The 15,427-nt window shown below is 35.4% G+C and overlaps 1 protein-coding gene across 5 annotated transcripts in view; it reads left to right on the forward strand.

The window, feature by feature from the left end:
* The window catches only part of SON (SON DNA and RNA binding protein), a 30,867-nt gene that overhangs the window by 12,729 nt on the left and 2,711 nt on the right, over nucleotides 1-15,427 (forward strand). For 2 of the 5 annotated variants that reach the window (XM_012539500.3, XM_012539501.3), the window contains exons 4-9: nucleotides 91-251; nucleotides 2,160-2,306; nucleotides 2,487-2,675; nucleotides 9,764-9,874; nucleotides 10,852-10,968; nucleotides 15,092-15,239. In XM_012539500.3, the coding sequence (XP_012394954.2) occupies nucleotides 91-251; nucleotides 2,160-2,306; nucleotides 2,487-2,675; nucleotides 9,764-9,874; nucleotides 10,852-10,968; nucleotides 15,092-15,239 (873 nt within the window). Of the gene's footprint in view, nucleotides 1-90; nucleotides 252-477; nucleotides 1,980-2,159; nucleotides 2,307-2,486; nucleotides 2,676-2,777; nucleotides 3,580-9,763; nucleotides 9,875-10,851; nucleotides 10,969-14,379; nucleotides 14,460-15,091; nucleotides 15,240-15,427 lie in introns of those variants that run through there. The other 3 variants (XM_012539502.3, XM_012539503.3, XM_012539504.3) reach the window with 3 other exon arrangements.

The raw sequence follows: 15,427 nt of genomic DNA on the forward strand, positions 1-15,427 counted from the left end.
TGCCTTTAATTTTGTTAGCATATGAAACATTAGATAATACAAAATGTACAGCCTTTTAGGAAAACTGATTCTTATATATTCCTCTTGCAGATAAGGCTCAGTTACTTGAAATAGCCAAAGCTAATGCAGCTGCCATGTGTGCTAAGGCTGGTGTTCCTTTACCGCCAAACCTAAAGCCTGCACCTCCACCTTCAATAGAAGAGAAAGTTGCTAAAAAATCAGGAGGAGCTACTATAGAAGAACTAACTGAGGTAAGCTAGACAGAATTTGTCATTCTTAAATGGATTATTCCAGTGATGTTGACTCTGGAGCGTGCCAAAACCCGAATTGTGGGCTGAACTGATAATGGCTGGCACCGAGTGGCCAAAACCCGAAATACAGACGTGGCAGCGGCAGAAGCTCTATTTAGCAGGCCATTATCCGGGATGGCTAAGCTCCGCTAGCTAAAAGTTACTTCCCATTACTTTTGCTTTCCAGTTTTAGAAGCCAAACTGACTGAGGAGTGGGACGGTTCGTTTGAATGGAGGAGGTGTTGAGTGAGCAACACGCAGAAGCTCGCCTACAGTTTCGTTTCCATTCACGACGTGTTCACTGATCGCCACGAGTGTACTGCATATACGCAAAGACACAGACAATCTTCAGAAATGATCTTTTGCCACCGGAGCTTGGAAATTAATGAGAATAGCTGGCCATTGCCTGAAAGGAACTTCTTTCGCATCAACATTTCGGGTTTTGGCTGTTTGGTACCAGCCATTGGTGATAATGGCCGGCCATTATCAGTTCTTCCTGCGGTTCGGGTTTTGGCAGTAACATATATATTTTAAACACACTTATTTTTGTTTTTAAGAATTTGATCTTTTAAATTGAGGCTTTTTTTTTTTGTCTTTTGGCTTTATTTTATTAAAAAATTTTTTTTTTGGAGGACGCTGAAATATTGCTGCTAGGATCCAGAAATACCACATTGTTTCAGATATTGAAACTTGTTATTGGCTAGCCTTATGCCAGCCTGCCACTGTCAATATATTCTGTTCCCCTTGGTTACAAGCTTGGTATATTCTGTGTTTTTGGCTATATGAGCTTTTTATCCTATTAAAATATTTTCAATTGATAAGGGATATGACAGATTCTACTGCTAGTATAGAGACATGTCCACCCAAATTTACTCTGACCTTTTTATAAAGCCAGGTAATGGAGTCGGTTCCTTTGCTTCTCAAGGCGGAATTGACTTTGCTTTATGTGTCAGACCTCATCAATTGCACCCTCCCCATCATGCCTTATATTCCATTCTTGAGTTCTGTTCCTTTAGAGACTCAACCTACAAAACATTTAAGGAAAGACATGCTATCATCTAACCCAGTTGCAAGTGTTTGAGATTTTATTTAGCCATACATTTGGGGATCATATAGTTTCTTAATCTGTTTCCTTACTTAGATTTATTACAATTTTTTTTTTAAGTTTAAGGACCTAGTGAAGGCTTCTGTTGCTTGCTTATCAAATCCAAGCTCCTTATCCAAAACCTTGTGAACACTTAGTGTTTCCCTATATATTTTAGCCTCATCTTCAGCCCTCTGTCCCTTCTAATAAGTTTTTTCTCACCTCTTTACCACTACCTGACTAGGGTGACTTTCTTTTCCTTTCCCTGCTAATCCTTGTTCGTAACTATGAAAATCTGGCTTAGAACTCTGCGAGGAATATTCCTTGATTATCAGATTCTGCCTGATTCTGTTCTCTTAAGCTTTTGTTCTTTGAGCACTTATGTACTCAGTTTGTATTATATCAGTTTGCACTTGTTAATTGTGTTGCTCTGTAAAAGCGTTCCTCAATTATCTCATGTGTATGTATTCCGTCTATTGAACTAGATTGTAAGCTCCTTGAGAGCAGGGACCATGTCTTTTACTTTATTTTTTTTGTATTCCCTGGACAGTGCCCAGTACAGTGCTCTGCACATAGTAGGTGCTCAATAAATGTTGTTAACTGACTGACCAGCTAGAGTGTGTTTAAATACTAACCAGTAAGCTAAGTTACATATCTGTAACCTATCATTAATCTTGTTTTACCTTTGAAAATTGATATTATGTGGTTTTGATTCTTTTAAGAAATTACATGTTACTCTGCATAAAGTGTAAGGTTTATCTTTTGTTTGTTTTTACTTTTTTAAGAAATGCAAACAGATTGCACAGAGTAAAGAAGATGATGATGTAATAGTGAATAAACCTCATGTTTCGGATGAAGAGGAAGAAGAACCTCCTTTTTATCATCATCCTTTTAAACTCAGTGAACCCAAACCCATTTTTTTCAATCTGAATGTGAGTATTCGTGTTTCTAGACTAGTGAAACAGCACAACTTGTAGAACTGTTTAAGTAAAATTCAAATGGAATTTAGTTTTTAATTTAGGTTAAATACTGTGTGAAATAATGAACAAAGTCATTTTCAGATTATGTTGAACATCTGTTGAGTTTTAATTAAGCAAAACATTATTTTTTAGATTGCTGCAGCAAAGCCAACTCCACCAAAAAGCCAGGTAACATTAACAAAAGAATTCCCTGTGTCATCTGGATCTCAACATCGGAAAAAAGAAGCAGATAGTGTTTATGGAGAATGGGTTCCTGTAGAGAAAAATGGTGAAGAAAACAAAGATGATGATAATGTTTTCAGCAGCAGTTTGCCCTCTGAGGTAAGTAAAAGGAATATTATGTATTTTTTTCCTTTTATATACCTGAATCTGCATTTTATTGTTATTTTATATCTGATTTGGATTCTGTTTCACTCTTCTTAGGGCCGGGTTAAACGGCAGGGCCGGGTTAGACGACAGATGAAACAACCCGCAGCTTCTCATTTGACAGTAACTCGATGCAATTCACTTTGTGGAACCAAGCCACAAAGTGAAAAGCATCGAATTGCAGAGAACAGTGTTATCACATCCCTACCCAACATTGGGCCCTCCTTGCACTTGTGGGAAGGTAGCCCAAGGTACAACTATTTAGCTTCCCGTTTTGCTTCAAGGCTCTATAGCTCTAGATTTTGGTGGTAGCAAATTTATTGGGTGGAGGGATTGAGCAGAGAGAGGCAGATCCTCAGGTTCAACACAAGAACTGGATTGGAAAAGGCGTTGTAGGCTGATGTGAGCATCTTGGATACATAGCCCATTGCCCTTAAATAATGGTTTCTATTTCTCTGGGTTGTTTGTCAGATAGCCTTTAATTTTAATTATTTTCCCTTCCCTATGCTACCTTGGCCCTTTGGATTCTTGTGTTTAACCTAATGTTCAGCCTTGGTACTCCATTTCCCTTCTCCTTCCCCTTTTTGCTACTATTAAAAGTGGAGAAGTGGAATTCACACCTTGAAATTTCCAGGAGGCTATAGTTGTATCTTGTCAAAATGACGCGGTAATAATGCCAAGTGTCAAAACAGCCCCATTAAAATGCCGCCTGATTAAATAATGTGCTGCTAAATATAGTGCACATGAAAACAGCAAGACTGTATATATATGTAAATATATATATATATATATCTGTATCTTTGTATGTATCTCTGTATCTGTACCTTTGCTGTATCTTTTAATAAACAGTTTACTTTTATTTAACTTGTTGTGCAAAATCACGCTTGGGGGATCTGGGAGGGTGGAGACTTACTAGGGGGGTGGGAGTTTTAAATGATACCATAGACTAGTCATCACCTCTTGCCCTTCGTTTCCAAAGCCCAGACATTTGTCCAAGGACTGGATTAGATATCTGATGCCCTTACAATGTAGGAATTCTTCCCCAGCTCCTTTCCTTGCAGTTCTGGGATATGTGGGTCAGAGAGACCTGTACTCTTCACATACAGGTTCACTTTATTGGCCATATCATCGTCGTCCAATAAACACCTCTGATAATACAAATAAACGAATTCTGTTTATAAAGTTAAAAGTGAACAGAACCCAAATCAGAAACTTTGATAGTATTTTTTTTCCCCTGGGCTATTCACAGGTGACATTTTCACTGCGGTTTTCTTTTTACCTGTGGCATTTGAAAAGAGAGCAAGTTATATACAATGAAGCTGGACATAACTAGCCAGTGCAACTTACAGTCACTGTTGATGATCTATATTTACATGGGGGTCAACAATTGAAGCAAGTTATACCATCACCAGTGAGGGAGAGGATAGATAGCTTGTTGGGACAGTTTTTAGAGAAGCCAGTTGAGTAGCTCAGTTGCTAATTCCCAAATCAAGCTACCTGCACATTTCAAGAGGGAAAGGTTAACTGACATTTGTAACTGACTTAAATCTTGTAGAGGCTGAATATAAACCATGGTGAGAGGACTTAGAAATTCTGATACATACGCTTTTAGTAATTGCTTGAAGATTAAGCAATTAACAGAAAAAAAACATAAGGGAATTATTTATGTGAGAAAAATTTTCCAACAGAGTGAAGCCCTATAAATATTGCAAAATTCCAAGGGATTTTCCTGGGAAGATAAGTGACCATAACTATTTTGACTTCAGTTGAACATCGGGAGAGTGCTTAGTGAATCCTGGTGATTATGGTTCTTATTGATTGAGAGCTTATGTGTAAATATATATATTTCAGTATTTAGCCATTTTCAGCTTTAACACTAAAACCGTGGTGCCTTACATTGTCTGTCATCAACAGTGGTTGTCAGATTTGAATGAAAAGTTGGGGGGAATTATTCCAGAGAAATCCTACGGGGGAGTAGGTGGGTATTCAGATTTTATAATAAGTAAAGGAGCCTTTTATTAAAGCAGGAGGGGAAAAAAAGTTTTGTTCATGAAGCAGATTTCTCCTGTGGGGAGGATATATACAGCTATTTGATATCAGAACTCTAAGCTAGTTTCTTAGATGATTAGACTAAAAAAAATATATGTTAACTATAATTTCAAATAAAACAATCCCAAAATTTTAGGAAGGGACAGAATTTTGCTCTTGCTTTCAGGTCTTCGTGCTTTTACCTAGCAGTAATATGAAACACCTAGAGGAAATGTTCATAATATAAAATGTTTAGTTCCATTTATTTAGCTGTATCTTATAAATATATTTGTAAGATTAATGTTCTATATTCCAATGTTTGTAGAATACTATTGGTGACATTTTATGTGAGCATTGACTCTTGATTCCCTGTCAGGGGTTGAAATAAAGAATTTATAGAGAAAAGGAAAGTTCTTCTAAAATGGTCAACATTTTAACTGAATAGTACTTTTAATTTTTTTTACCTGTTAGTCTTTTTCATTTTAATAAATGTAAACGGAATTTGCGGTTCTTTAGTTTTGAGCATGAAACATTTAGGCAAAGATCACAGATTTGATCTCAGCTTTGTTGCTATGATCCTTAATCCCCCCAATTGTTTTGCACATGAGTGCTCTTTGACATAAGTATGAGTGGATAAACGTGGATGGATCAGCATAAATCCATATCTTACGGAATATCAACTCATCAGACTGTGTGCCCTACTGCCATAGCATCGTCTTCCTACCCAGAAGCCAACCAGCATCATCCTCAGTAAGGAGTGGCTGCAGAACCTTGATCATATTTGTGTCAATTTGATTTATAAATGAAATCAAAAGTGTTGGAAAACATTTTAAAAATTGTCCTCGGGGGCATTAATTCTTGGTAATAAAGTTAGCAAAGACTTATTGGGTAGAAGATATAAATGTAGTCTCTGACGTAAAATTTCCTTGGGTTAACTATTTATCATAAATGTCCAGAGGTAGCTTGTCATTAATTCTAGTGATTGTTTACATGTTAGGACAGTTTTTGTCTCTGGCAACTGTGCTTGATTTGTTACTATTGAAGAATATTTCCCTGTCCAGTGGAGCTAAAATTCCCTTATATTTAGAAGCTCTAAATTTTTGAAGTTTAGGAAAGCTGAGTTCTTGTGGTAAGACGAAAATTTTAATTGAAAATAAAACTAGGTCCTGGCAGTGCTAGCATGTGTTAAGTACAGCTTTGTTGTTCATTCTTCTCTCCTTAGATTCTCTTAGGTGATTAACATGGAATTTCTTTACCATTTAATGATTTATCTGTTTCTTATTATGATTCATTTGGATTAAATGTACAAGTTAAGAGTTGCACTAAGGAATTTTATGTGAAATAATGAAAAGGTTCATAAATCAGTTTTTAAAACCAAGCCACGTAACAACTTTACGTTGTTACGTACTTTACGTAACAACTTTACGTAGTGTGTATTTAGTGTGGCTTTTGTTTCTGTAGTTTTCATTTTCTACGTGAACCTCTTTGTATTTTATTAATTTTAGCTAAATATTTTAAAATCATGTTTTGTATGCAGGTTAGGTGCTTTTTCTTTAATTCTATTTTCTTACAATTAAAAATTTCCTTTTTTACCATCTTTTAATTTGAGATACCTGCAGTTACCTCTGTAGAAAATAATTTGCCTATTACAGGGATTATTTTTTCCTTACCTGACTGACCACCTTCTAATGTCTTTAGTTCTTTTATATACTTTCATTGACTTTATAGGAAATACTTAAGATAATTGTTCTATTTATATAAACAGTTGGGTTAACAAAGGGGGGAGGTAAATTGACTTAGAAGGGTTTTTTAAATGAAGATATAGAAGGTACACAGTTACAACTTAGGCCATGAAATGCATGTTACATGGTGTCAATTATATGTGTTTCATTAGTCCTGACAACTTTTTAGGTTATAGAAGTAGTAATCTGCTGTGTTACTGATGTAGAGGGCTGAAATAACTTGGACAGGTTTTTATTAATGTGAGAAGTGGAATTATAATTGAGGATAGTCTTTTATGTGGATTTCACCTTTTAGAACAAGTCCTAGGGAGAAGGAAATTAAACATTTCCCCCCATTATAATACTTAGAGTATTACTACACATTACATAGAAAGTCTGTCTTGTATTAGTGGAAATAAATAAGGCTTGATGATAGTTTGATAACAGTATTCTGTACAGTTTAAGATAATTTTCCCCCCAGTTTTTAGCATTCTAAAACTTTTAGCATCATTTTGGTACCTTTTACACATTACTGTTTTTGAGCAACATTAAAAGATGATTAAGACTCTAAAGCCCTGCTACACTGTATAGTTTACTATATACTATATATGCACAAATGGTATACAGTCCAATACAGTAGTCATTAAGTGAACCACTGAAAAATCAGTTCTTTAATTGCACTAGACACATTTCAAGTGCTCATTAGCTTTCACTGTAGAAAATTCTGTTGGACAGTGCTGTTCTAAAGGGTAGCTGTGATATTTTATGAGTGTTTTAATACTGATGCATAACATTTGGTGTAGTCTTTGAATATTACTGCTTTGGGGCTTTTTATTGCATATCCTGAGTTACCTTGAATGGAAATATGCTTTTTGATACAAACTCTTGAGAATCCTTAAGAGATTAAGATAATCCTGATTGATTATACTTTGAGTATATTTTTCCACATTAAAAAGTATGAATATGAAATTAATAGTCAAATTACTATTTGTTAATAAAGTTTTGACATGAACTTACAGCTCATTTGGTAAGCCTGTTGAAGAATAAATGAAGTTGTATTAGGAAAAAACTAGTTGTAATTTTATCTAAAGTAAATTTACATTAAATCCCAATGTTGATATATTAAATAAATACTATTTAAATAAATAAATAAAAATTCCTTTCAAAGTGAGATGTGAATTTAACGTATAATATTACTGAGATTTGAATGAAGTTTCATCCTGAGGATGATGATGGGGTATTTAGGTTACCTACTTACTTAATAAAGGTTAAAAGAGAAAAAAGTATGAAGATATAAAAATGTCTTCAGAAGGAAGAATTCACAGATAGGTATGTTAATTTGCTTTCCAGTTGGGAAGAAGTAATTTTATTCTAGAAAAGTTGGGAGTTTTCGGAGCCATCTTTACATTTTTATGGCTAATTTACAGATGGAAATTGGGGGATCGGAGCTTGGGGTGGTAATGGGTAGGTGCATTTTCCTCAGTATCTCCTCTGTGTTTTGACTTTTTAGAATAAAAACCTATTATTTTATACTTGAATACCCTAACACTTAGATTTGTAGATGGGTATGAAACCTGGAGTAATTCTGGCAAGGTTAAAGAACAGTACTTGAGATATATTTAGTGGGCTTTCAAAAATTACTTCGATGATCTTAACATCTAAGGCCAAAGGAATGTACATTTTGAACTAAGATATCTGGGTTCCCACTTAAAGTCCCAGCAGGTGATCACAATTGTAATAGAAGTGAAAAGTGAACCTACTAAATTTTCTAGTGTTTCAATCTGGCTTTGCTTATATAGCCCCAGAAATATTCTAATTAGTGTGGATAATTTTCTAAGTTGACTAAGAAATTAGGACCTTTCATAAATGAGATATGTAAGCAGTCTAATAAACAGTTACAGAATGAATTCAGATTAATTCTGCTTTCATTTTAAGAAGGCAAATATATAGAAATCTGTACTTTCTGGTACCTTGTGGAGGAAAAATTGAGTTTTGCTAAAGGAATCTTACTAGGTGATTCAGCAAGATAACTAAGAATGATGGAGTGATTAAGGGGTTCTGAAGATAGGAAAAAGGAAGATTACTAATCTTTATGCATGAGGTATAATTATTCTCTCAAAGTCATACACCCTTCTCAACTATATAGGTCTTATTTTTAAAAGAAGTATTTCATACTCAACTACACAGTCAAATTACAGGTAACCTTAGTTTAGCTTTTTAAAAAAACCTGTGTTATTTTACTGACTTCCTTGTATTTGTCACATCCATGCAGTACTTACTAGTCATTCTTTGTAAGTGAATTTAGGAATACTTCATGTCAGATAAGCGTTTTCCAAAAATGAATTTTCTTGGGTGAAATACTAGAAAATATTAATGGGTTAAGTAGTGTTAGAAGAAAAACAAGTATTAAGAATTGGTGAGTTGACACACATCAATCAACCTAACCTCTTAATGTTAGAACCAAAAACATCAAATTTTTCTTTCTCTGGTTGAGCCCTCCACAAATTTGGCAAATATGGTATTTGCTCTAAAGATCATCCTTAAAAATTTCTTGGACATTATGATACTTCTTAAAAAGTTAAGTCCCATCTGCTTAGCTTAAGCTTTTTACAAGTAGAATATGAGCTTTGAAAAGGAGGACCTAAGACATTTCAAACGTATTTTAAGTGCTTCAATTAATTATGTACCCCACAGAAATATTTTAACTTCCACAATAAATGTACATAAACTGAAAACAAAAGATCCACTTACTTATATAGTAAATATATTCTTTGAAGAAACCGAGTTCCTAAGACCAAACTATATGAACAACTGCAAGTAGGTGAAAACATGTGCAGACAGACGAGTGAAGGAACGATCACTGATGTGATAGTGGTTTTCTGCTTATTTAAGAACCTTGCTTATTGCTTTTGAGGGTTATGCTGAGAAGTAGGGTAAAATGAAAAATGCTAATGAGTTACAAAATTAATTGTTCAAAAATTCGCATTTATTATAAATGACTGTTTTGTTAGTGAAGGCCAGAGATTAAGTTCTTCATGGAACTTTCTATGATTGTAATTTGATGTAGTAGAAAGAAGTCGGATTTTAGGTTGAGTTCAACTGCTGCCTGATACTTTGTAATTTACCTTAAACAATCCTTGTCTGTTTTTCAAGGTTAGTTTCTTCTCCCTACTTTACAAATAATCTATAAAACTTATTTTGTTTTTGACATGAAGCAACTAAAGATATGAGCATTTTTCAGAATTTAGGGGGTCTGTTGTTATTTGAGATAATTATCTGTATTTTCTTTCTTAGCCTGTGGACATCTCTACAGCAATGAGTGAGCGGGCACTTGCTCAGAAAAGACTCAGCGAGAATGCATTTGACCTTGAAGCTATGAGCATGTTAAATCGTGCTCAGGAACGGGTATGTAGCAGTTTTAATGTCTACATGATCATTTATCTAGCAAGCTCACTTAAAGTGATTTGGGGCTTGATCATTCAGTATATGTTGTGTACTGTGGGGCAGGAGCTGTTTCTTGAGAGAATAAAAATAGAAAAAATTATCTGCCCTCATAGAATTTATAATCTAATGTATAAAAATAGCTAAGTGCCCATAATAGCCCTGTGAGGTGTATTGAGTTTCCACTTTCCATCTGAGAAGACAGGTAAAGAGTGGCTAAATGAGGCCCAAGGTCACAAAACTAGTTAAGTAGGGAACTGGGATCCAAACCCAGACAGTCTGAATCCAGAGTCTGTGCTTTTTTTAACAGTGGACAGCGGCTCCATAGGCTGCTTTTCTATGGTAAATATATGGAAGCAGTAAGTACATGTTCAGAGAGAAAATAAATTGACTGACAATACCGGGTGTTCAGTAAATATACTTTGAATGAATGACAGCTAATTCTTTAGTTATCACAGTGTTTGAACAATTTCCTGTTTATTATTCTCTAACTATGTATCTTGAATTTATTCTCGATTTGTAACACTTCAAAGAAAGTAATTAAAAATTGAGGTTGTCAAATTAGCATGCGCTTATGAGATATGTAAGCAGGAGGGCAAGGATCCTTTGCCATATGAGTGGTTTTCTATATTTTTCATGTATCCGTGTGACACTTTGAAGAATGAGTGTCAGCTGTGCTTTTTAGTTGTTAGAGATATCTCAAATTTTATCAGTGGGATCCACTGAACAGTTACTGAACTGCTGCTTTGGAATGTTTAGGAAAACAATTTTAAAGATGTACAAATTCAGTATATTGTTTTTGAAAAGTTGAATATTTAAGTTTGTTATTAAGCCTTTTCTGGAACTAAGTAAACCATTTCATTTAGGGAATTAAATTAATACCAGTAGCACTTTAACTAGAGAAGTAATTTTACTTAATTGAGGCCTCTTCTTTTCTTCAGATTGATGCCTGGGCTCAGCTGAACTCTATTCCTGGCCAGTTCACAGGAAGTACGGGAGTACAGGTTCTGACACAAGAACAGTTGGCCAATACTGGTGCCCAGGCCTGGATTAAAAAGGTACACAACATATGCACATACAAAAGTGTCCACGTACAAAGTTAAAATTTTTAAGAAAATGTTTTATTAAAAGTGCAGAAAGAGGCCAGTGAATCTAACCAATTTCATGGTAAATTTGCTATGTGTATATATATCCTCCAGGATGGACACTGAAGATGGATCGATTGATGAGACAATGGCTAATGTATAAATATGGCTCAAGAGCCACTTAATTTATATCCTGCTGCTCCTGGGTTTTGTGGGGGTGGTTTTTTAAACTGTGTTTTGAATGCTAACAGTGTATATCAGGTGCTGTTCAGAATATTCCACAGTTCCTGTTGGACAACCAATCTAATGATTTCAAAGCAGTGGTTCTCAGATTTTTTCTCATCATGGGATACTTTATTACAGGTTTATTTTTGGTGCACTGCCCCCAAGAGCCTTCTGCCACCTGATTTTCCGTTCCTCTATTCCTGTGCCCTTCTTCCCCTCTTCCTTAGTGCCTGCGCCCTCCTGTAAGCTCCCTTGGCCCCTAGTCCTCATTCCTGTTGTGATCTCCAGCCCCAGGTCCCCATGGTTGTCAGCTGTTGGTTACAGCACGTGGTTGGGAGGCCCCAGTGTTAGTGCTGCATGTGGTGATCTTGCCAGGGGTCTGGAAAGCTGGGGGAGGATGGCTGAAGTGTTGGGTGGGCAGTGCTGAAGGGTGGGGAATCGGGTGGGACGGGGATGGCGAATACTATCTGTGGACCACCATTTAGGCCCTGGTGGCCTCTGGTGATCCACAGGTTCAATTTGAGAACCGCTGATCTCGTGAAAAAACAGGATATGTAAGACCTAAATTCAAGGGAGAGGACGGACGCCTCGTGCTGTGAAGATGTAGGTGCTCCTGGTTTCAGATTCCTCCTGCAGTGAGACGTGTGCACTCCACCTACGGCTGCCTCGTTGTTGGGGGAGTCTTAGGTGGTTACAGAGGGCTTTCTGAAGAAAATGTATTCTGGTGAAGGGAGTGGCTTGGTTGGATGGGTGATGGGGAAATTTGTTTCAGGAGTACTGGCAGCATAGCAGTGCTGAAACTGGGAGGCTGTGTGGTCTAATGGATTGGGAAGGTTTCTTTATCCTGCTGTACTCCTGACTCCTTTTGTGATTGTGGCAAGTAATTACTTGGAATTTCAGTCTGCAAGTGCCTTCTTCCTGCCTCGCAGGGTGGTGATCAGTAATGGGATGGGTACCTATAGAAAACTGCTGAGAGTGCCAGTGAGTGAGCTGAATTTCTGAAAAGTCATATTTTTTGTTGCTTTGGACCTTTTAATCTCATAACTTTTTTTTTCAATTTTGATAGCATTATCTCTGGTGATCTTCTTATTAACAAATTAATGTAAAGCATATCCTTACTTTGCCTGCCCCCCTTTTTGGGGGAGGGGGGAATAGTTGCACCAATATGTATATAGTGAGTACACAATCAAGTTGGTTAAAAAAATTACAACTTAGTTTACTAGGGTTGATGTTGGAAAAAAGATGAAAATCTAGCAAAATATTTTTAAGCTTGAATTAGTTTTGGACTAATTATATTACAGTATTTAAGATACCAAAGTGATTCATGTAGTGCTTGAAAAATGGCTTTCATCTCATTGGGAATAATTATAAATGTACATCTATTTCTTTAACAATTTTAGTTCTTTAATACTATTTAATGTTGAAGTTGAGTACTCCATATTTCAGAAAGTTAGACTTGAAGTTTATGTGGGTGTTTAGCACATAATAATTAAATAGTCATGTACATTACTAGGTAGAAACTTCAGAATGTGATTCCATTGCAAAGTTGGTCTTCATTTGTACAGTGAAGTTCGGATCCATATATAATGCTACAGACTTCTAAACGTCATCGCTTTAACATAACTCTTACAAAATGATTAAATTGGTTCCCTGTAAACTTTCCCTTAATTTTTTTTGATTTCCAGTCTTGTAGACAGTTGGCAGATTTTAAATAATTTACATCATTTAAAATGTAGACATAAGTCATTTTTGATAAGTTATCACAAGAGAAAGATGTGTTCATTCATCAGACCAAATTTTTAAATAATTATAGAAGAAAGCAGTGTTTTCAGTTCCATTTGTATGTTACTGAACAATATATGCTGCTAATGTCAGTTAAGGCCAGGAACATTTTATTTATAAAAATGAGCAAAAACATGGAAAAAGTCATTAGGCAGCTAGAAATTTAACATTCATCTTCACTGTCAAGTATCACAAACTGTCTACTTGTTTCATTTAGAAAACTTTTTCAGAATGTTCATTTGGTGTTTTCTTGCCTTGCTGTAGGCCAGCACCCTCTTTTAATATTAAAGAGTACATGGAATGCCAACATTCTCCATATTCTTTTTTACTTTGCTGCAGTGTATTCTTAGATGAAAAAGTATGAGACTTTATTATTAGTAAAAAAAAAATTTAAATGGTTGTTGATTTGAAAGAAGCTTTATTTTCTGGAATGAAATGATTTGGACATGACGTGATGAATATTGTTTACTTTTGTAGTCTCATTAATTAGCTTTTTGTTGAACTGTATACACACTGGTGTAAAGATTTGAAGATATTAGAGAATGGAAACAAAATCGGAAACCTGCGTTATTGGGGATTTGTATTATACTCTGCACAGTTGCCCTTTTTTTTAGGAGTGTTTCCTGGAAAAGAGGGGCGGATGAACCTGGAAGTAAGTAAAAGTAATTTTAGGTGTGTAGCAACAAGGCAGTTGGTATCCAAGCATCAGCTAACTTTTCTCTGTCCACCAACACTGCATGGCCTGCACCAAGTAAGGAACTGAACCAGGGGTATGTTTTTACCTCCACAGCTGCCTCCTTCCATCAGAGTACCATGTTGAACTTAATGTCTAGTCACACTTCATTGGCATGTTTTCTCCCCAGCAGATAATTAAAAAGCTGGGAAACAATAACAGTACACAGTTTTACTATGGTGTAAAAACCAAGATTTAAAAATTCAGTATTAACTTATCAGTAGAGGAGATTAATGTATACTATTTCTAGAGCTACCAAAAGTTTTGACTGCCTCTGTTGATAAGTTAATGACTTTTGCTTACATTTGCTAGAGAATGTAAATCTAGACTGTTTAATAACAAGGGGAAATAAAACATGATTTGGATATGTATGTTATAAATTTAAAAAAAATGGACATAAAGATCAACAGAATTCAGTGGTTTGTTACATGTACATGGATGCCCTTTAAAAAGAGGCATCACATAGTTCTTAACGTATGAAAATAACTGTTGACCATGCTAATGTATATAGTTGTGCATCTTACGACATTAAGTGGTTTGCTGCTTTGATGGAAATTATGGTTCAGTGGGTTGGATACAAGAGAGATGACTGTTCACAGAATAACCTGTGAACTTTCACCCCTCTGTATGGAAACTTGTTTCAGGGCCAAATCCTTGTAGCTGTCTTCTTGCCCCGGTCAGTGCCAGCCCTACTATTCACAACACTGCTGCTACCGAGGCCTAGGTATGTAAACGTTTAAGGAGTTTTTTAAAAGTCTTTTTAACATCAAGTTAGGTTTTAAAAGAATTCAAAATTCAGTTTGGTATAATTACAGGGTATTTTATGTGTTATCTTTTTGCTTCATAGGGATTTTCTAAGTAAAAAATTTATACTTGATTTATGGTAGAATGGGGGGAAAAAACTTTGGATGATAACAGTATGCTTCTTCAGTGTCCAGACTATTTCTAAATGATTTCTAGGCTTTATTCATTAACTAGGTACACCTGGGACAATTAATATTATTGACTGTTTTAACATTGCCTTCTTTTTATTTTGCAAGCTAAGAAGAGATACCAGTGAACCTAAATAGTGGACGAAAACAGGAGTGTTCTAATTTTTTTTTGGAGGGGGGCACAAGGGCCACCGTAAAACCTGCTATTTGACTTATTTGACTTTGAAAATACTGTTATGTTTATGTGAAAATAATTAGAACATACACACTACAGTATGTATATAAGTATAGAAGCATTTAATTTCTGTAACTATAACAGATCTAGAAGTAAAAATAAGCTTTCTTTCTTTAAAAAGTTGCACTGAGTTTGTAGTCAAATTCTAACTATAAAATGGGGATATTTTACCTTTCTTTCTTTGGATAGGATCAGTTCTTAAGAGCAGCCCCAGTAACTGGAGGAATGGGAGCCGTTTTGATGAGAAAAATGGGCTGGAAAGAAGGAGAAGGATTAGGAAAAAACAAAGAAGGAAATAAGGAACCTATTCTAGTTGATTTTAAGACAGATCGAAAAGGTAAGTTTTTTTAGAATGTTTATTATACCTCCTCTAACATTTAGGATTTCTTTACTATCATAAATTCTTCTGATGCCAGTGATCCTGAACTGGAGGCACTTCTTACAGTATATATAGCTTTTTGTTAGGAAAAAAATGTTTAACCCATTTTCAGAAGCTTTATATATAGATGGAGACACTAATTTGAG

The sequence above is a fragment of the Orcinus orca genome, chromosome 5 (assembly GCF_937001465.1).
Source record: "Orcinus orca chromosome 5, mOrcOrc1.1, whole genome shotgun sequence".
Taxonomy (NCBI): Eukaryota; Metazoa; Chordata; class Mammalia; order Artiodactyla; family Delphinidae; genus Orcinus; species Orcinus orca.